Here is a 23,186-nt window from a genome sequence, read left to right on the forward strand (position 1 = left end):
ACTGTATCAGTTCACCAGGGGTAGCAAGACTGAATTACTTTTCTTCTGCAATTCTTGCTGAATATGGTTACCAGCAGGTCACAGAATTTAAACTGATTGCTTTCATTGAAATAGACTGAGACAGTAGTCTGTCAGTAGAAGTTGGAGAACAAATGTGTAAAACCTTGAAGAAAAGTTAACAGGAGAGTGTGAAATTTCCAAAATTGTGGCTTAACGTCATTATAATAATCAAATAGTAGGAATTAAAATACAGCTGCAAAAATAGCCCTGTTTCATCTTGTCCTTTATGGCTTGGCAAAGATAGCAGAGAGAGGAGAAAGAACAGAGGCCTGTGAAGTTGTGTGTGAAAACTTACCATGGAGTTGATTTGTATAAATACATCAGCAAATCTGTGGATCTCTTTTGAATTGTTAGATGGCTGTTGTTTTTAATATGCTGTGGATTTCTGTTGTATTTCCTGCAAGAGAAAATCTAGGAAAGCTTGTTTAAAACTGCTTTTTGTGTTAGTTAAACCAGAAATACCAACATTTAAGAGATTTCTCTAGAATTCACTTCTTCCAAGTCTGCTGTACTGTGACACTTTCAAGCAACTGTTTAAAAACCCATCCATGGCTTATACATTAGGACTGAAATAAAACTTTTTTTTACCTCATCACCAAGAAATCCTTTTGATTTTGTCATGGGGGAAAAAAAGAAGAAAAAAAGGAATTGTAAAGCAGTATTGCATTGCAAAATGTTCCCTTATTAATACACCATAGATGGAATATCTGTCAACATAATCCTTCAAAGGTAAATTAAACAACAGCAAAATTCTAGGTTGAACTTTTGTTTGTAATGAAGATGTCATGTCTCTAGAGAAAATTAATTACTGTGGATGAGATGGATTTTTTTAAAGTAAAAACATCATTTGTATGTTGTATTTCTTAACTTTCTAACTTAATGCATCTGCAGGTGGATGAAAGCCAGACTGGAGAACCAGGGTGGCTTGGTGGAGAATTGAAGGGGAAAACTGGGTGGTTCCCTGCAAACTATGCAGAGAAAATACCTGAAAATGAAGTTCCAGCTTCTGTAAAGCCGGCAGTTGAGGCGGCTGCTGCACCTAAAGTTTCTGTGCATGAAACCACCACATCGCTAGGAACTCCTGCTTCTACAGAGTCTGCTACAACTGCCAATAACTGGGCAGACTTCAGTTCAACGTATGTTTGGGTAGTGATTATCACCTTAAGTGTGGTGGAGTCCTTTTTAATTGATACTCTATGTTAACTGCTGTCACAGTCAAATCAAGATTGTAAACCAAAAACTAGCTTGTTTGAAGTAAAATATATTTTCTGTACTAAATAGTTAAAGCAGCCTCGTGGAACTTTTACCATGCTCCTATCATATCTGCCTGAGCAATGCAGAAGGACACATCGCAAATAGAAGACATTCCTAAGTGAGGATAGTGACATGGTGGAAATCCCAAGGTGTTCATCTTCCTTCTTTTAAATTACTTGACAACAATCCTCACTGAAAGCTTCCAACTTGGATTATGCAAAATATGATAATGGCAGAGTTAACATGAAATGATGATTTATTAATTCCTTATCACAACATTGAGACTGATGCGAGTAGAACACATACCCTTCCCTAGATATCTTCTTAACTTGACTTAATGCTTTGTGCAGTTTTATCAGCCCTATGTTTATGGGGTTGGGTAAGTCATTGTCGTATCTTTTGATCTTGTAATACATATTTATAAATTAAAATCTAGATATCTTAGTGCAGTATTACAATACATAATATGTTCTATTTCAATTTTTTTGTCAAATAGGTCACAGTAGCTTTTCCAGTTATTTAAACTTTTTCTGGTTTACTACAAACAGACATTTTTCTGTGAGGGATGGGAAGACTAAATCTTGAGCTTCCTGGAGATGTTTGGCACATACTGCATTTTATTTTTTTTTTTAATAAATCATACTTTTGACAAAATTGTTTCTACCCTAAGTGAATAATACATGCTTTTCATAAAAATTAATATTCACTCTCAATACAAAGTGAGTTCCAGAGCATTTATACCAATAATACTGTTCTTGACATGATACAGGGGTTAGGGATGGTTGTAGCCTTTGGACACTATTACAATCTAGGTGCACAACAATTGATTACTCCAATTAAGAGCACAAGCAACAGGCAAAGGAAACTTAGGTTAAAAATAGGTGCTTTGTTTACATTTCTAGAGTTCAGGGGATTTTGTTAATTTAAGTGAGTATTTGGAGACAGAGGTGTGCATTATATGATTTAATACACATTTTAAAGGACAAGAGGTAACGTAAAAAGGATAAGAGATTACATAAAACTTGTTGAAAGAAGTCACTAGAAAATTTAAGCAAAAGGGAAAAGATAAGGATTTGAATGAGAAGCAGCAGCAAAATGATGTATAAGAGAAAGGAAGGTGTGAAGATTTCAAACCAGGTTTGAAGACAATTATGATTTTTTTTTTCTTTTAACTTACCTCTTTCGACTGTGTGTAATAAAGGCTGTACCACTTGCACTTCTGTGGGATTGGGGCACAGCTACGAAATTAAACTAAATCAGAGGAAGAGCTGGCCTTAAGTAGCAAGGACAAGCAACTAGTTTTAGAGATTGCCTTTTTAAGATAAATTTATTGTTAGCCTATGCTTGAATCCAGTACTTCCACCTGAGCGTTATCGTGTTCATGGACTATTGAATTAAAAGAAATTAACCTAGAATGTAGAAATCTTTTTCTCCACAATCTTCCTGCATGAGTATTTTTACTCAGTTGAAAATGGTAGGAATGATGTCATTCTCTTTTTTTTCAGATGGCCAACAAACACTAGTGAGAAAGCGGAGACTGATAACTGGGATGCCTGGGCAGCTCAGCCGTCTTTGACTGTTCCCAGTGCAGGGCAGCTGCGGCAGCGATCAGCCTTCACTCCTGCCACTGTTACAGGATCATCTCCGTCTCCTGTCTTGGGTCAGGTGAGCACCTATATTCATTAAAACTGTTCTCACCCAGCACAAATGTTTGGAAAGCAAAGTATGAACATTGACCGTGCATTAAAACAGTCCCCTGAGACAGGTAAGCTGTTGCAGGTTAGAGTGATAAACAGGTAGTATACATCCATTTGCAAAATCTGTGGCAGAATTTAACATGAAGCAGTTTTTGTTCTGCTGTTCTGTGCTGGCTTTTTTAGACTTTGGTGGTCCAATCTTGATGTTTTGGCAGGATGCTAGTTTTGGGTCACTTCCTTGGGGCTTTCCTGAATCACATGACAATAACTTTCATTCCAAAGTGGGTTATGTAGCTAAGTGGAATAGCAGTGGCAAAGCTTCACATCAGATTCTGTCCATCTGTTAAGGCATTTCCTTTTCCTCAACTGAACAACATACTGTTCTTGTAAGCTAATGTGTTGTGAAAAATGCTAAATCTTAGTATCTTTGAGGGGAAAAAAAATTGTAATATACATAGAATAACTTGCAGCAAAGCGTCAAGTTTACTTTAAGTTCTGCCAAAATAGCTTCATAAAGTTTTATTACATGTCTATCTTAATTGTAAAACTTAATTTAACTCGTTAAGCAAAACCTTTGGTAATCTTGCATTGTATTGATGGTGTTAACAGAAATATAGGAGGACTGTAGACGTATCTGGTATTACTTTGTAAGTTTAATTGACTTAATTTGCTTTATAGAGTTGAGGAAGAGTCTGTGTATTTTGTTGCCATGTAAGTAGCATAAGAATATAATTCTTCAAGCAGTTTTCCTTATGAAAGGTAGTACATGACTCTCTTTTTTTTAAAATTGCCCTAGGGTGAAAAAGTAGAGGGACTTCAAGCACAGGCTCTGTATCCTTGGAGAGCGAAAAAAGACAACCATCTTAATTTCAACAAAAATGATACCATCACTGTTTTGGAACAGCAGGATATGTGGTGGTTTGGAGAGGTTCAAGGACAAAAGGGGTGGTTTCCTAAATCGTACGTGAAGCTTATTTCAGGCCCCATTAGGAAGTCAACCAGGTATTTTATTTGCTTTTACCATACTTTACTTCCATACTGTAATAGTTAGGTAAATATGAAGAGTTGCATACTTGAATTTTAAAGTTTAGAACCTGATTTGTAAAAATGCTTTTTTTTATATGACTCTCTTCTGGGAGATTTTGACTTCCAACCCTGGAAATTTGTGTGAGAAGTAAGAAAACTGACCTCAGTTCTCCTTGGGTCATGCATCACTGTCGCGACACGTAACGGAGCTCTGGGCTGAAGTGGGACGAATCACTCCTAACACCAATGTGGTGTGCAGTGAGACCCGTTTATTGTTTACATTACATCCCAATTTATAGACTCTTGTCCACTTGACTAACTACATGGTGATTGGATAGTGACTCTGTTACACAGACAGCACACAGCTCTTAAAGCACTATAATTGGATAAGAGGGATTAGATCCCATGTGGTGGATGTTGTGGTTAAAGCTACCAAAACAAGGCCAGTATAGATAGCATTTCCCACACGATAACACTGCAGCTGGTTTCGGCTACTAAGTTTCCCAGAGAGAGAGTAGCATATTTTCATAGTTCCAATTTCTGCTAGAAAAATACACCAACACATCACCAACAAAAGTTCTAAAGCTTAATGAGCAGTCTTAACTTGATGTGACCTGCAACTAAGCAATCAGTGTATTACACTGATTGTAATTCATAATTTTATGAATTACAGCTATGTTAAGTCATAGCTTATCTTTCCCCAAAATAAAAAGGTATACCTCAAAACTTAGTCGCTTATCATTACTCTTGGAGGCTGAATCAATCAAAATCTGGTTCCGTGTATTGTGAAGGCAACGTTAATGTTAATAATGCAAATGAGAATGATTTTAGATATTATGGTTTTCTTCTGAGGGAGCAGGTGCAGAAACTTGTGTATTTAAGGCACTTAAATGTAACCAAAGCTTTAATTTGCAATTTACTGTCTCTTCTTTTAAAATGTAGGGAATTGCTTTTGGATGCATGTGGTTTTGGTTGGTGTTTGGTTTGGGTTTTTGTTCTGTTTTTGGTGAGTTGTGGTGGGGTTTTGGGGGGTTTTTTTTGTTTTTAACTATAATAATTTTTTTTCTGGAGATTTAATTTCTTAAATAACATTTATTTTCTTCTAAAGCATGGATTCTGGTTCCTCAGAAAGTCCTGCTAGTCTGAAAAGAGTAGCATCACCAGCAGCAAAAGCAACTATGTCAGGTGAAGGTAAGCATTTCAAACTGAATGGTATTAATAATATTTTACTGCGTAATTAAATAGAATAAGCCTGCTTATTACCAGAAACAAGCTTAGAATCAGGTCTTAGGGTTTTAAGATCAAGCCTGTTAAAATTGTAGTGCAAATCAATTTGCCTCTGGAATGATTTAAAGTTATTACATTAAGAATTCACATATGTTGTTTATATAGAAGAAATAGTTTCACATTCCAATAAAATATCTTCTGTAGTTTGTATGTTTTCTTGTAGAAATATTCTGGTAACAATTCCAGATCTGGAATGGGTTTTTGCAGAGGGCCGAATAAGCACATCTGCACATGTACTTCATGATGTCAGGAATTACTAATAAATGTCTCAATTTCACCCAAAGCTCATTTCTGATGTTTCATTAAAGCTCTTAAGTAAAGCAGTTAAAATCAGTTATAGAATCTCATGATCCTTTCGGTCAAGGCTACCCCTCGGTTTTTAAAGATGGAGCCTGGGGCACAGATAACTGTCAGGCCTCTGAAGAGTTTGAAAAGACTTGCATTCCTGGATGTTACACCCTTCAGCTGGAGGTTAATGTCTCCATGTAAGCTGTGTGGGCACACTTAATCCGCTTCAGCGCAGTCAGCTAGGTTAATTAAATCACAGTCAGAGTAAATCAATAAATCTAAATATAGGTTACAAATGAACTTGCTTATAATCTCTACAGCACACCTTGATTTTTTTAACTACAATTCTGCATACAATTTTAAGTGAAAGAGTCTCTTTGGTTACAAATGGATTTAATTTGCCGCTGGCAAAGGCACTAGAGAAATTAAAAAGGGGGAATAGTAAAGATCCATGAAACAAGGAGAGTGAGGTAATCCGTAATTTCGAAATAGATGTATATGTTTGAGGAAAAGCAAGTGTAGAAATGCTGATGCTGATTTTTTTTTATAAAGTATGGGATATCTCAGGTTATACATTTGTTTTTAAAAAGACCACAACTTTTTAATAAAACATTAAAAAAGCCATATTTTAAAGAAATAATAAAGCATGGATTTAGCATCTTCTATTCAATTTAAAGGATTTAAGAAAAATTCCCTGTGTAGCATATATTAGGATATTTAATGTGTGTGTTCATGCCTATGTGCATGCAAACAGATGTGTGTATCCTTCAACCTCAGTTGTTAGACAAACTGTGTCTTAGTTTTCACTAAGTATAGTAATTGTGGTTTGAATTCTTGCTGAACTTCTCCAGGCTAAGCTTTTTGGTCAGATTTAGTGTTTGAGAAAATAAAACAATTTCCAGCTGCAGCGGAATACTTGAACGTTGTTGTTACATATGCATGAAAGTCTCCCTGAAATACTGTGAACTGCTCTTAGGTCCAGAGCTGGTCCTAGAAGCAGAGGATATAATCTTCAGAAGTCAGTTTTGTGCCCATAAAAAGTGTGATAAAGTTCAGTTAAATGAGGATGTATCAAGCTGTATAGAAAATGTTACAGAATTGTCTGAAATTGAACTATACATTGCATTTTTCAGCATCAGTCTACTATAGTGTTTTTGCACTTGAATACTAAGTAGTTGACTGTGTTTTGACAGAACAGAACACATTCAGGCTTTGTCTTAACATTTCCCAGCCATCTGTTGCGTAAGATGCAATGAGTGCACCCTTCATGCAACGCTTCAAGTAATGAAAGAATTCATTGTATGTGAGAGCCAAACATCTTATGTAAAATGAAGACTATATCTACAGATATTTGGATACTGAGTCTTTCTATCCCCAAACTGAAAATTCTAGTCATCAGCACAGAACAGAAGCCATTGGGAAATAGGTTTTCAGTTTAGTTTCTGATATAAATTAATAATTTATGTACATTTAAATTATACTAGCAAATTATTCTACCAAAAAAAAAATGCCCCAGAAGCAGCCTTCTGATAGACTGTATTTAGTTCTGATACATATAATTTTATGCATTGAATATTGAGGGTTTTATGAACAGTAATTAAGAAATTTGTCTTCTATCTAGCCCTGGATAGACCACATTATATTAGTTAGGTTTTGCAAATTATAATTGAGCAGTTTACCAAGTGTTTTCCCATGTTCTGTATTTATTTCCCTCTTACAGAGTATATTGCTATGTATACTTACGAGAGTTCTGAACAAGGAGATCTAACTTTTCAACAAGGTGACATGATTCTTGTGACAAAGAAAGATGGCGACTGGTGGACAGGAACACTGGGTGATAAATCAGGAGTTTTCCCATCTAATTATGTGAGACTCAAAGATTCTGAGGTAGAGACATATTAAAATGTTATAAAATTGAACCGGGGGAGGTATGTTTTATTTGGTGATGTAGTGATAGTTCCAACTCAGGAGTATAAGGAAGAAGAAGTACTTTGCAGTTTTACTGAGTGTGAGATTGGAAAGGCAAAACATTAATAGTTGCATTTTACAGCATAATGTTGTAATGCCTTTGTGGCTCAAATATTAAAATGAATCTTGCATATGTTAACTATTAACTTGGCAGTTTAGTAGAGACAAATCAAAATAGCTAGGACTACTTTGTTCCCTGGGTAAGTTTTTAATGACTGAGCTGTAGCTTGCTGCCATTATTTTTAAGAAGAATAATATTAGAGAAATATTTCAGTCTTTGCTTTTTCCCCTATTATCTTTTCCTGGCAATCAAAGGGGACAAATTTTGCAACAAAACTTAGTTAACTATTGTACTTATCTGAAAGGTTTTGAAAGAATGACAGAGGTTCTGTTTTATCTGATTTTTATTCTAGAACAATCCAATAGAACTTGTCCATATTACAAGTTTCTCTTTCTTTTTAGGCATTCTAAAGAAAGATGTTTTCTCATTTATATTCCTCATCTGTTTGAGAGGCTCATTCGTCTGCTAGTAGGAATTAGCTTAGAGTCATAGTTGAATACAATACTAATCTCTTGATGAGAATGAGTTGTTCATGACTCCAAGAAAAATAGAGGGTTTTAAAGTAAACAAGTAAATGTTACTGTATTTTTAGAACTCTAGGTGGTAAGGCTCTTTCTACAGGACTTGAATTCTGTGCATGTGTAAAAAGACACAGTGAAAGTCTCTGTCTTCAATATAGAGCTTGAGCAAAGTCATTTCTTAAAGGGAGCTGTGAGAGACTGAACAAGAAATTCTGAACTCTCTGTCTTGAAGTCTAGCAGCTTGATTCTCCTCCAAGTGCTGCAACATCCCTTCAGTTGTGGCGATGAAGGTGTTTATGGGTCTGTATCAGGAAATATACCTGATTAAGAAAAGTAAATTCTCTGATCTTAACTTGTCTGGGACTGAAACAGCTAAGGTGCGGTTCTTCATGCCCTTTTTGCTGGTGAAAATCACATCTTCAGATAAAATTTTGCTGAGAAAGGGAGGAAAAAGCGAAGAGCTCATGGAGATCTTGACATCTGGGATGCTTATTTTCATAAAGTGATTCATATGCCCTGCGGGACATGCTTCTTGTTCCAAGTGGATAATTGCCATTACACGTACAGTGTTTTGCTATTCAGCTTGTTCACAGAGCCAGTTTTTACAAAGCATTTCACAATAGTGGCTGTCTGTTAAGTTTCAGATGTGCTGCTGTGCTTGGACAGCTGGCTGATTGTGGAAAATGTTACTAAAAGAGTAAATTAATGTAATGTGTTCTGCACTATTGACTTAGGCCCGAAGAAACAGTAAAGCAGTGCTGATCTTTCAACAGCAAGCATAGAATTTGTAGAAATGGTTGTAAGCCTCAAAATATCAATGGTTTATACATCAGAAGGGAATTTTTAAAATGTTCTGTACCAGCCCCAGGCTATCTATTCACCTCAAGCTGCTAAATAAAACTATTTCATGTTCCTTAAAGTTTCAACTTTATTAATAGAGTGAAGTCTTTCTTTTGCAAATAATGATGCTAGTTCATGGTCCATTCTCAGAGTTTTCATTAGATTGAGGTAGATGGATAGATCTGTAACAGCTTTTTATTGTACCCTGCTTTTCTCAAGACTGGTGATAATTGCCTCTACATAAGATATGGAGCTCATATGGTGGACTCGGTAACGCAAAAATTTAGACACCTCTATGTATGAAACTTTGCAAAAATGTTCTGAAAAATAGTAACAGTATGTATTTAATCTGGATTCTAAGGGTCTTACTGTACAACACAATTGGCAAGTCTACTGCTGTGTCATCTTAAATTAACAATGCAAGTTCTGCTCTCCCGTTTCAAGAGACTATCACTTGTCACAAAACATCCTCAAATGTGTGTCTCAGGTTTGCAAAAGAGAAATAGGATGCAGTATCTCCTCTCTGCTGTGTTTTTTCTCAACTGAAAGAAGGTATTTCTTCATCTGCTGAGTGGGCCAGAAGTTGAGTCCATCTTAAATGCATTATTTATTAATTTAGTTATTTGTTGAAGTACTGCAGGACTTCTCTGTGTTTTACTTCTGCTTTTTTACCAAGGATTCAGAGAATCCTTAAACAGAATTCAGACTCAGTCTGGTCAAGGTGATTTTGAAGCTCCTCTCTTAAAGTAATCTCTATGTGTTTACCAGTTAACTCTAAAAGTACAGCATCACAGCCCGTTTTATCTTTCCATATGCTCCTGATTTGCTCCCTACATGTATGTTGACCAAGTGATACTTTGAAGGAGTGTGTTCTCTGAAGGTCCGAACATTTATTCTTTATTGAGGAGGGGGAAGGGTGTTTCTCTGTCAGAAGCACTTCCCAAAGCAGAATTAATTCCTGTTATTACCATATCAGTGCCAGTTTTCATCTTTGGTTCCACGCCTTCTAATCTTCCCTAGTTGGGACTGTGATGGACTATGTCACTTTGTCTGGGCCATCTTTTCCTTGTCCCCAGACCTAAACTTAGTCTTTGTACCTGATCTCAGCATGATTCTTTCCTATTTAACTTCTGTAATATAGATCACAGTGGTTTTAGGGAAAGGTGGAGAACTGAAGAGAAAGAAAGGAACATAGGGGAGAAAGGAAGATGTGCTGACCTTGTAGAAAGTAACTATAATCAGTCGTTTACAATGACAAAAAAGTAGCACTGAAACAGTAGTATCCAAGTATCATTTAACCTAGAGCATCTACTTTCCACAATTCTTCCCTAAATTTAAGTTGTGAAGTGTCAAGGAGAAACATGGCAACTAGGTGTATGTAAGGTGCTTTGGTGCCAAATTTAAAAAAAAAAGTAATAATTCTTCTCTTCCCCACTCCTACCTTCCAATACCAGTTACAGCGTGTGAGGTAGGCAATGCCAACTCTGGGTTTTCTGCTTATTTCTGCTTCTGTTATTAGATGGGGATAACTTGATTAATACAGTGTTGTGAGGTACTGTAGTTCAGTCTGAAAGATCAGGCTTCTTTAGAAGCTTTTCTGAAAGGTTTTCAAAACATGAATGTCTTAGAGCAGCTATGGAATCTTCAAGACAGGTTGAAGACCTAATCTATTTTACAGAGGCATTAAAAACCAGTATGCAGTCGTTAAATGGCCCTGTTCTCTCAGTCATTTAACTCAATTTTTGGTTACATCTTATATTGGTTTCTGCCAGAATCCCCAAGTTTTCAAAGCGCTGAGTTAATATGGAGAATATCAAGGACGAGACTATTCTTCTCCATAGTGGGGTTAGATTTCTGTGAAAAGCCTCAGGTAATTTGATGTAGGCCCCAAGTTTGTAAAGATCCTAAAGGAGAAGTTGAGGGGAGGTAGAAGTGTTGTGAGCCTTGGTTGAAGGCAAGATGATATTTATGGTTATTCAACAGTTCTGACCAAAGTCCAGTTTAGATTTCTTATGTTGTTGTTATACCCATATCATACCTTTTTATTGCAGAAGACAAGACCAGCAATGTGCTGGAAAGAAACTGAGGTAATAATTCAGGTGGCAGGGAAAGGCTGTTCCAGACAGGGGCAGTGACTAAAAGAGTTGAAAGATGACTGAGGAAGGGATGCATGAGTGCATTAGGGTAAATAAATAAGATAACTCTTCCCAAATAAGCAGCAACCTCAAGCAAAAAGATTTTTTTTTTAAATTATTTTTTTCCTGGAAGTTTTTAAGTTCTGAAAGCTTTTGATGTTAAATTTAATCTTTGAGTATCACTGTTTACCTACATGTAACTGAACTAATTCACTGTTTGCTGGATTTCTTGTGGCTGTTCAAAGGCTTTTCTTGCAAATTTCTTGACCTGATAACAATGATGATGTTCATCTCCCATCTCACCCCACCTAGGTTCAGAGGAAATAGCTACAGGTAGATAACACCTTCCAATTCAGTGTCCTGTGCTTTCACTTGGGCACAAAAATGGTGGTTGGGCTTTTACGCATACCACCTACAAAGTTCAGATGACTCAAAGATGCAGTGACTACACTGACTATGCTAACGTGCCATTTGAGAGATTTTAGAACTATAATGTGAACAGAATTGAAATAATTATGTCTGGTTAGTTTTTTCAGGCGTATTTGCAATCCAGCTATGTGTAGAGTTGAAAGAACTGTTGTTTTAACTCAGCAGAATTCACATTCTGTAGATATGCAGGTTTACAATTCAAATGCTATGTAAATTGGAATTACATTGGTATTTACAGTCCATGAAAGGAAGACACGTTCAGGAAAGAAGTCTGCATATTGATACAGTTAGTAATCCACCTCCATATGCCGCACATATTCCTATATGTTAATTGCTGTCTCTAGTATTAAGGGTTTCTGTAAGAGTATAAACTTCCTGTGAGAGCTTTTTACTTACATGCTTGTTTAGTGTATTAAAGTGAGCATAGTTAATCATTTTCATGTACTGGAAAAATAAATACGAGTGCTAAACTTACATATTACTTTCTATTTCAAGGCTCCTGGAGCAGCTGGAAAAACAGGAAGCTTAGGGAAGAAACCTGGTGAGTCATATATTGTGACAGCACCTTATATCTGTTCTTAAGTACTGAAGTTCCATGGCAACAAAAATCTTCTCTGTGAAAATAAATTATGTTTGCTCTTGGTCATTTTGTAGTAATTTGCACTGATGGAGACTGTCTATAGTAAAATATCGTCAATCATTCTATCTAGCATGTATCAGTCACTAAATAGCATGTAGCTAGAGAATAAAAATCTGCTTTCTCAAAAATTAACGTGAACTTCATGATAGATTGCTGAACAGAACAGTAGAAGCCTACAAAAAGCCGAAGTTTGCCATGGCCTCTGAAAATAGAAGAACACATTCCTACCTTGTGGTTTTACAGCAGTTTGCCCAGAATGCTACACAAATGGTATACATAGACTCCGTGAGCTCTTGTGCCTCCTTCTCATCTTCAAGAGCACGTAAGCTGTGTAGCTTATTGCCGGTCAAGCCCAGTCATATGTTGCAGAAAATCATGTTGCAGGTTACTTTTTAGCTAAGAAAGAGGACCCCTGGCTCTTGGGGTGGTGGGGTCTGTCCTTCCAAAAAGCCAGTGTATTTCCAAAGATCATTACAAAGGTGCATTCTCTGTCACCTGCAGGCATTTGTAAACTTGCCAGAAGATACCTCTTTTTTCATCTCAGTGTGTTTATTTGCTTTTGTATCAAAGAGATGACTTTGCATTGAGCTAAACCAAACGAAGCAGGGAGTGCTCCGTGCCTCTATGCTGTCCATTTTTCTGAGGCTTGTTTAATTGCACTGTGAGGTGGTTTTAGGACATGATCTACCAAATCTTGCCTTATTTCCGTACACATGCATACATATGCATATTTCTTTTCGTGGGTGGGAGGTTTCGCTTTGTCTCCCTGTAATGGTTTCCTGTGTAAGAGGAAGGAGGATTGCAGCAGCCCAGCTTAATTTGGCTTTTTTTACCTTGACATATGAGCCGTGGGCGGCTCTTGCCAAATCCTACTGATCCGTCCATGGAAAGAAGGGCTTGGAAGTAAACTACTCCTGCCCTTTCTAACTTTCATTTGCATGATTAAAAATAGTTATTTGACTAGATACAAAGCTCGAGAGAGGCAGACAAGAAGAGATCTGGAAAACCTCTAGAAGTCATGCCTGGTAGGAACAGTGAGAAGATGCTGATAGAGCTGTCTGCTTTGTCCATGCATAGGAGAATGGTGGATGGCAAGGCTTCAGCCTAGATTACCAACCTTATAATCTCTAGTCTCCTGGATTTGGACTTTCAGTGGAGGCTGGGGTGATGTTAACAAGTTGTGTTCAGAATCTTTTGGAGTTTAAGAACAGTTTGGGAACAATCCTGTCTGTTTTTCAGCGAGGAGAGTAATGGATGTTCTTGCTGTAACTGAGCTGCAAGCGCTCAGCCAGTAGGTGAGCCAATAAGCTAATGAACGAGGTGAAATATTCCTGTTTATTCTAGAAGCAGCAGGGTGAGTGGGTGGGTGTGTTGAGTAGGAACAGTGAGAAGATGCTGATAGAGCTGTCTGCTTTGTCCATGCATAGGAGAATGGTGGATGGCAAGGCTTCAGCCTAGATTACCAACCTTATAATCTCTAGTCTCCTGGATTTGGACTTTCAGTGGAGGCTGGGGTGATGTTAACAAGTTGTGTTCAGAATCTTTTGGAGTTTAAGAACAGTTTGGGAACAATCCTGTCTGTTTTTCAGCGAGGAGAGTAATGGATGTTCTTGCTGTAACTGAGCTGCAAGCGCTCAGCCAGTAGGTGAGCCAATAAGCTAATGAACGAGGTGAAATATTCCTGTTTATTCTAGAAGCAGCAGGGTGAGTGGGTGGGTGTGTTGAAGGGCAAGGGAAAAGAGACTGCACTCCGTGAATTTAAGAGCAATATGAGGACAATTATATCTGTGAGAAAGCATTTATTTTTTTTCCTAAATGTACCTATTTTAGTAGAGGCCACGTTTTTTGGCCTGGACTGTAATTGAATTGGATCTCTTCTGTAAGTATTTAAATAAGTATTTAGATCTCTTCTTTAAGTATCAAAATACTTAAATAATTTAAAAAAAATTGGAAGTCCTTCTTGGAAGGAAAGCTAATTTTGTTGGGTTTTTTTTTTAACTTTTCTGCTGAGTTGTTTTCTCTAACTTTATGCTTTTCTGTGACATGCAAGAGCTGAATGTTAAACTTGTAATTAGTATTGTAACTTATAACACACAATCTACAGTAAAAATTCTTTATGCTGCTGGTTGGTGAAAGGTTATCTGATACCTGTAGCCTTATAAATCACCTTTCTGTAGATAAAAATGAGAAATTTCTTCTAAGAGAGCTGCAAGGTATGACATTTTTGCTCTTTCAGTATGGTATATGTAATATTCTAATTGCCATGGTAGTGAGAGAGTTTTTTGCCTGATTTAAAAAAAAATAAATTTTGACAAACTCCTCCAGTTAATTTGTTTGCTTGTGTTCATTTTGCCTCCTGAATGGCAGGAAGAATCAATGTGTTGATGTGGAAAAACCTGCAAATGCAGGGAGCTTGTAGACCTTCTAGCAGTGTAGCCATGTTTCTTGTCAAATAGTTTGCTTTGCCTTCATAGAGGACAGACTGCACTGATGCTGGCTTTTCTCTGTGTAAACCTTTCTGCTCTCCTATTTTATTTAGAAATTCTTTCTTCTGTCTTCTGCTTTCACATTTTGTGTGCTGCTTAGTTCCAGATCCAGGTTTCAAGCATCTTCCTAGCTCTCAACTACTGGCTTTTTCATCACCTGTTTGGTTCTACCTCTGCCTCTCCCCTCCTTGGGTTATCACGAGGGAGGTTCTGCTGTAGTTAATTCTGCGTGTGTCATCATTTGCAGTGACCTCAGATTGCTTGTAATCCTTCTACTTCTTCATCGTCTTTATATTGTTCATTTCTATTGGAAATGCCTCTCTGACCATTTTTAGTTTTCCTAATCATTCTTTTCTTCTAAATTTCAAGTAAACCATCTGATCGTTTTCCTGACAGTCTTCAAATCACTTTATTGTTTCTTCCCTGCAACAAAACCTCCTTCTGTTTCAAGGGAGTTGGCTGTGTTGTTTCCTCTGCCTACCACTGCCTTTTCAATGATTGCTCCCTTTCTCTGCCTTGCCAGCAGACTCCCCCCTCCCAGCCTGTGGGTGATGTGTTGTTATGGAGTGCCTTTGCTGTTTCTCTTGGCCACAGGAAGTTTGGTGCTTGTTGACAGAGAGGGACAAGTAGGATGGTGCCCAGCACTGTGTTAGTTTCTTAGTTTCTTCTTTCTGCTCCCGAGAAAGCTGGAGACTACTTCTGTGTACTCCCTTCAGTCTCGGTCCTTTTGCTCTTGTTGCTGTGCTGACTGCTAGTCCACCTCACACTCACTGGTGCGTTGCTTTCTGCTGCTTTATGAAGGGACCAACTGATGGCTGGTGTGACCTTTTTCTGCTTAGTCTTCCAGTGCCAGTTTTTTGGGGATAGACTAGTTTTAAAATATATATGAACAGTCGTAAGTGAAAATAACTGACATGGATATTTTTAATAAAGATTTTCAAATAAAATCTAAAATTTCAAGCAGTGTATTGATCTATGATCAGACAATGCTGAGGTTTTAAATTAAGCTGGGTGTCTTTGCACTGAAGCAGCTGAGATACATTTTTGTCATCTTGTACTGCTAGCTCTGCTGAGGGATTGTTCTAAGATAGTCTTACACCACAACCATAGCCAGTCAGTGTCAGTGCCCACATGGGCTGTTTGATGGTTCCCAGTTTTATTTGATGCATTGCCAAATAAAATCATCCTTTGTCTTAAACACAGACTGAGTTAACTTCCAGGAAAGCTTTTTCGTAAAAACAAAATTCCCCATCACCCCAAACCCCCACAACCCCTAGATCATTCTGTTAAGCAGAATATGTATAGCGATGAATGCCTGCGTACTGGGATCCTGAAGTGGAGCTTTCAGCAGTAGCACACTACTTTTGTGCTGCTTTGGATCTCTGAGACTCTTTGCAATTAAATGAAGGCTAAAAAGAAAAAAATTCCCTATAGATTCTGATTAACTTGACTAAAAGGGGCTGTGTAAATGTAGCAGCCTTAAAGGTTTAGCTTACCAAAAGCTAAAAAGTTCCCAAATCTACCATTCTGTGATTATTTGTTTACAAAATGTTCCAAATTATTGCAGTATTAAACATGTTCTCCATCACCCTAAACAGGGTTTGATGACATACTAAACCTGACTTAAAAGCTATTAGGAGGACATCAAAATACCTACAGCTGCTTATGAACTCCTGTCAGTTCAATTGGTTCAAAAAATTGGTTAAACCTACCAGACTTTATGGTGATTATCATCTGTCTTTCCACAACCACTCTAAAATGGAGTAAACTGCATCATCTGCTTTGATAACTGTGATATCAGAGATAACTGTGAGCTTATAGTTCCTCTGCTTCAGATTCATGCTGGTAGGTAGTCAAATAAGGCATCGGTTTTCTATTAATGTTCACGGGATAAAGTTTTCAAAATAAATCCTGTTTATTATATTTTGAAAACATTCAGGTTTTTGTCTCGTCTGGTGGTGAAAAATTTTCTTGGGGCCTTCATTGGTTTGCACCTCTATTACTGCAACTTCTTCAGTGTATTGTCATCAGTATTAATCTCCTCTTTTAGGGGAGCTTAGTCCAAACTGATGCTACAAAAATGTATTTATTAGAAAACACTATTATGACACTTGGTTTTAAGAACCAAATGGCTCTAATGATAGTCATTATTATTATTCTCTATTTCAAATATTTTTTATATCCTACCCATAGAGCTGCACCTCTGTTTTATTCCTGTAGAGCTACGAACTTCTGATCTGTTTTGTAATTACTATCTGTTTTTATAGACCTACATAAATGCATAACAATTTTTTGGAAGGAAATACAAAATGGATATACTGTGCCAATGATAACAGCAGAGTTAATGTTGTATAGAATGTGTTCAGGCTTTTCCAAATTAACTTTTTTTTTTTCCCCCCACTTCAACAGAAATTGCCCAAGTTATTGCCTCTTACACAGCAACGGGTCCAGAACAGCTTACTCTTGCTCCTGGTCAGTTGATTCTTATCAGAAAGAAGAATCCAGGTGGCTGGTGGGAAGGAGAGCTCCAAGTTAGTTGCTGTTTTTTTGAAATAAAATTCCATGTGAAAAAAAATTGTAATATTTTTAATAATTAAAAATCATGAATGCCTCGATCAATAATTTTGAAAATACTCTGCAGTTAAGCATTTACAAATAAAATACCTGTAATAAAATATACATACATTCCAATTCCTTGAAACTGAAATAACTCTGGAGGACAGCAGGGGGAAGCCATTGTGCCTCATTGTAAGTCAAGGATACTGGTGTCAATAATCAGGCCCAGCCCGCAGTGCTCCTTTATACATTATCCTGGAGGCCCTTCAGATCCAAGAAAGAAGTGGACTTTAGGTTGTATTGTTTTGCCTACTTTTGACTCCTGCCCTTCTTGTGTGCAGTAGTCGTCTTCATGTGAGCAAAAAAAGCAGTGGTCGTATCAGGTGGTGGGGAAAGCCAGACGTGCAACTGGTTGGCATGAGGCTGTTGATTCGAGTGACCGATTCTAGTTGTATGTCACGTTCCAACAGTGACTGTGCGTATGGTGTGCATTTGGATCAGCTGATACCTGTGTGCACTGTGAAAGCAGAAGAAATACTGGAGTGCACAGTCCTGAGGGTCTTCCTAAGAAGCTTCTAAATCGCTTCAGCCAAAAGTTTATCTACACTTTTCGTTGAAAAATTGAAAAGTATTTTACAGCAGTGGTTTTTTGTAAGATGGCCACCGCTTTTTCAGGTCGCTTGATGGATTGGATGGTGTAGAATACCAGTCTAATGGCCCTAGCTCAGCAACAGCTCATTTTAATGTCGAAGAGTGAGAAGAATGGTGTCTGTTGCAAGCATCGCATAGGAGAGAGCTTTAGTGTTCTTTCAGAAGATAATAGATAATAAAATATTTTAACCCTTTTTTTTTTTGAGTAGAACTTGACAAGTTGGAAACTTTGATTCTCAATGACTTTCAGAGGAAAAGTTCCCCCACCCATCCACCCAGAACCACTGAATGAGCTTTTGTTTTATTTTGTTTTTCTAACAGAGAATATTACATGAAAGAATTTATTCATTTTTGCAATGCAGATGCTCAAACTAACTCAAATATTTTTTCCACGTTACTGCCTATCGTTTTTGCCTTTCCTGGTGACATTTCTTCATCTTATGGAGAAATCATCTTCCAGGATTGCTTTGGTTTTCATATTCACTAACATTGTTGATGTTTTTAAACTGTAGCTTTAAAGAGTCTCACATCAAATGTATTTTAAAATAGGAAGTAAGCTTCACTGGGCAAGAGCTGTCGCAGTTACCACTTAGCAGCTAAAGGGGAGCGGGGGGGTGTTTAATTTTTTGTTGTTGTGTAAATACTCGTACATTGCTTTGGATACTTTACTGTGTTACATATGGTTTTACAAGTTGGTTTGTTCTTCATTAGCAGCCCCTACTTATTCTTTTCCTTCTCCTGTTCCAGCATTCTAATACTAGTTCTCGCTCCCTTGTTATTGGAGCACAAACACTAGTGCAGCAGTATGGTGAAATGGGTTGAGGAATTGATTAAAAATAAAAATTTCAACCCACCCCAAAGCGGTGAAATGATGACAAGATTTGGAGAAGGTCACTAATATTAACCTTTCTTTATGCATTTAATTTCAAAGTGGCAAGATTTTTAGAAGTGTATATACAATTCAGTTTCAGGGTAAAGTAAATTTTTTGTGATACTTGTCTTAAGGGTCAGAGTGAAGGAGGGGTAAGAAATATTTAAGCATTATATTGCTGAGTTTAATGCAGTTTTCCATCTTAAAATGAGTGATCTAGATACACTTTAGATCAAGGGCTTTCTTTTTCCGTAAAGAAAGAGAGACAGTAGGAAGTAGTTAAAAGATAGTATATCTGTTAGATGGCTTTTTTCACTAAAATTAGTGTCTGTTTTGGTTTTAGAGGCAAAATTGTACATGCCAAACATGCCAACCTTATCCTAACAGCACAAAAAGAGAATAAATAGTTAAAGTACTTCTTCACATAGATTTGAAAGCTGAGATTTGATTCAAAGTTTTAGAGTAACCTTTCTTAGAGTAAGGATTTTTCTTCTTCTATTTGCAATGAACAATGCAGTTGGCAGTATAAAAAGATGTAGTTTCTGGTTCAAACTCCTATCCTGCTTTGGTGACACTAGCCTTGTCACACTGGATCAGACCCATAGTTTGTCTGTCCCAGTATCCTGACTCTGGTGACTCGTTGCAGCTGTGTTCCAAACCGCAGAGCGCTGCTGTAGGCCGGGGGTGTGGTAACCTGCTGCTCTCAGCACACACGCGCAGACCACAGGCACACTAATACACGTGTCCACATGGTTTTGTACTGATGCTCTCTGATTAGATAGCCATGGGAGCATCTACTGTATTTTCAGAATTCTTAACCTCTGTTGGTTAGGATCATTTGGACAGTGTCTATCCATATGTACTTGTAGTTGCCAAAGCTTATTTTTTGTTTGATTGGAATCTGTCTTTGGGATTTTGTATTTGAATCCAAACTTTACCCATTTTTTTTTCTTGCCGTGATGTTTTACTGGTTCACATTGTTTAATGTGATGAATATTTATACTTTGTCTGGAGGTCATTTTGATTTTTAATCTGTTTGAACTTCCAATCTAGGTATCTATTTAAATACAGTTCTTTGCATAATGAAAAAGCATTTAAATGCTGCCACTCATTAATGCAATAGCTAGCCTAGAATTCTAGAGGTATGGTTTTAACAGGATCAGGAGAAATCTTCCAGAAGAATCAAGGTTGTAGTATTGATTATAAAGCACAGAAAGTAGGAACACTCTTTAACTGAAAATCACTCAAATTAACAATAAATAACTACTGTTTCAATATTACAAACTACTGCTTATATTTTATGAAAGCTTACTTCATGTAATAGAGTTATCATAATATCAAACTATTGCCACAAAAGTAACTGAGTTTTTCCTTATAAAATGCATTTTTTTTACTCTTAAATAGTCAACATGACTGCAAATATTTAAAATACTGGCTAAATTACAGTGGTAAATTGGATCTATTGATGTACTTAATCCTCTTAAAAGAAATGTTTTTTAACTAGGCACGAGGGAAAAAACGGCAGATAGGATGGTTCCCTGCTAATTATGTAAAACTTCTGAGCCCTGGTACCAGTAAAACTACACCAACCGAGCTACCTAAATCAACAGCATTACCTTCAGGTAAGCACTGCAGTTGCATTAACAAAAGTTGCTTTTGTCATATGTGTCATTTTCAGTAGGACTGATAAAAAATAATTATGGACATTCAATAGGGTATTTCATAACTGTTACACTAGTCATTTTGATTAAATGCTTCATTTCAATTTTTTTGTTATTTAAATGAGAAAAACATTAAATTGGTCTGTATGTTTATGGTGGTGGGTCCCCCATGTATGAACTGTTGAGTGCTAAAAAGCCATCTGTGACATACCATCTTAGAGTAAAGCATTCAAATTATCAGTCCTATTTCTTTGCACTAATTGTAGTAAAGGAATTTTTAAGTGGTCAGGATGATCCATGGACTCAGCAGTTAAGGCACCTCTCATTCAGAACCTTTTATTTTTCCTAAGGTGAAGTGTGAGAAACCCACTCAAGTTAAAATATAGCTTTTTGTCCTGTATAGTTACTTGTTTGTGAAAGGACACAAGAGCAAAAGAACATCGTATTTTTAAAGCTATTTGCTACAGCTCCACCACAGGAAATACCAAACAGTCCTGTCAGTCTACTCCAAGGTATAAAGGCAGGCGGAGGACTGAGAACAAACAGTTCATTCCTTGTGATTGTTTCAGTCTTGAACCATTTTGGACTTGTGAGTTGGTGTAGTAGTAAGTAAAGAGGATTCTTGACAATGAAAAACATGCAGGATGGATGTATTTTCTTCCAAAAGCCACCCAAAAAGACTTGATGTGGTTGTTTATCATCTGCATGGATTTAGTTGCTCCTAAAGAAACAGAAAATCATACTTCTATAAAGACTCACGGGTTTGGGTCCTGCAGAGTTAAAATGGTAACTCAGCATTGAGACACATACTTTTACATAGCAATATAAAAGGATTTTTTTTTAAATTATTTCAGGTTTGACAGTCTGGGATTTTTCACACACGCTAATAAAACTTTTACAGAATAAACTTTTTTTTATTGCCTACGGAACACCAAAATATTAGTGACATTAATTTTTATCAAATTCAACTTTGCTATAGATCTTTTCTTTTGGAGGATGAGAAGAATCATCTTGTCTTTCCATTATGATAGATGGCCTCGCTAACTGTGTGGTTAATGTAGGAGGTTAAGAGTTTAATGTTTGAGAAGCATCTTCATAGCGGAAGTATGTCAGTAGGGAGGCTTGGTATAGCAAAAGACATGGAAAGCCTGAAGAAAACCATCTGCAAGGGTTGAATAATGCCCAGGGTGGTGCTTTATGAAGGGTCTGAGAGTGTGTCGTTACTGTCTGGCTTTCAAAGGTAGCAGATCCGACACAAACTAGTATCATCAAAACCTCTGTTTCTTTTGTCATTTTGTTTTGATGTATATGCTTTCCATCTGCCGTACTGTAACGCAAACTGCATGACCTCAACAACTTTTTTCTTTTTCTTTAAATTCTGTTGCATGGACAATTTTGCTTTATACTTTGAGGTTTTATTGATTTCTTACTGCTTTGTATGTGTTCCCTTCTAAACTTGTCATGAACGTGTCCTTCCTGGTGTTGAGAAATTAAATGAACTGTTACGCCTACTTGAAGCTAGTCAGGCATAGGTTCACAATATAGGAGTAGTGGGAAATGTGTTTCAACCATTTGGGTTGTTTAAAGAAAGACAACATTATAGATTGTACTGACTGTGAGTGTGGTATGGGAACCTGGATTCTCTCTGTTACTGCAGCAGGACTAGTATTAATCAACAGACCATCTCTTCAAAAAGGAAACAAACGGCTGAAAAGCACTGGAGCTCAGAGAAGGTGGCCTCTAGCTTGTGTCTGTAGTTAGCAATGGCCTTTGGAGTTTAAAATCAGCTAAGAAGTTTCTTGCTGGGACTACCGTAGAACTTCATATATAGGACCAAGGTATATTCTAAGCTTTGTGACCACATGTAAATAAGATCAAGATGAGGTCACTGCTTCAGGTTCAATTGAGGAGTCCTCTCTCTGCAAGAATTCTCTTAAATTATCTTCCCATGTTTAAGATGATTCTTGGGATCCCATTGGACTATTTAGATACTCTGATGATACTACTGGACAGCACCAAATTTCATAAAGTTCTTTGAAGTAGAAGAGAATAATCTGAATTAAAAATTCTTTAAAGAAATTAACTCTAAAATGGGTTACAAATCTGTTAATGTACATATTGTGGTCAGGAATGGTTTAGTTCAATTTTTAAATTGTTCTTAATGTTACTAAACCTGTAACAAGAATGCTGTAAAACAGATTCACAGATTCTTTAAAGTGAAATGTGAACGTCAGTGGTGTTTGCACATTTGAACTCGTGCTAGCACAAAATTACCTAGAACAGGAGTACACCATAATACACATTCCTTTAGAAATGCTGGTTTATCTCCAGTATGCCAGGAGGATGTACCCTTCGGTTAGCTGATGTCCTGGGTGTTGCAGTAGTGCCCCTTTTTAAAAATGTTTCTCCCCCCTTTTGCAAGTAGCAGATCTGAATAAATATGCTAAATTTGCAGAGTCCTGTTAACTGTGGAGTTTAAAGGAATTGAATAATTTCTGAAATTTTTTAAAGAGAGGAGCTATTTGACAAATTTAAAATAAGTTGCTGTCTGAGTACAGGAATGGAAATAAAAGAAAATTTTAGGATGAATGTAATGGAGAAAACCTGGCAGCAAGGCTAATTAGATAAGTCATGTGTCTAAAAGCCAAATACCAGAAGTTCTGTGTCTTCGCATAGAGAAAACATCAGAGAAATAGAGGAAATCATGCATTTAAATAAACACTCCTGCTGCTTTAGAAAATTAAGAAACCTGCTC

The 23,186-nt window shown here is 37.0% G+C and overlaps 1 protein-coding gene across 1 annotated transcript in view; it reads left to right on the top strand.

Moving 5' to 3' along the window:
- The window catches only part of ITSN1 (intersectin 1 (SH3 domain protein)), a 97,700-nt gene that overhangs the window by 52,157 nt on the left and 22,357 nt on the right, over window positions 1–23,186 (top strand). Inside the window, exons 20-27 of the mRNA XM_010134894.1 lie at window positions 952–1,196; window positions 2,820–2,979; window positions 3,808–4,013; window positions 5,146–5,228; window positions 7,333–7,499; window positions 12,062–12,107; window positions 17,102–17,223; window positions 20,275–20,392. Of these exons, the coding sequence (XP_010133196.1) occupies window positions 952–1,196; window positions 2,820–2,979; window positions 3,808–4,013; window positions 5,146–5,228; window positions 7,333–7,499; window positions 12,062–12,107; window positions 17,102–17,223; window positions 20,275–20,392 (1,147 nt within the window). The remainder of the gene's footprint in view (window positions 1–951; window positions 1,197–2,819; window positions 2,980–3,807; window positions 4,014–5,145; window positions 5,229–7,332; window positions 7,500–12,061; window positions 12,108–17,101; window positions 17,224–20,274; window positions 20,393–23,186) is intronic.

This window comes from Buceros rhinoceros, unplaced genomic scaffold, assembly GCF_000710305.1.
Source record: "Buceros rhinoceros silvestris isolate BGI_N320 unplaced genomic scaffold, ASM71030v1 scaffold1334, whole genome shotgun sequence".
NCBI lineage: Eukaryota > Metazoa > Chordata > Aves > Bucerotiformes > Bucerotidae > Buceros > Buceros rhinoceros.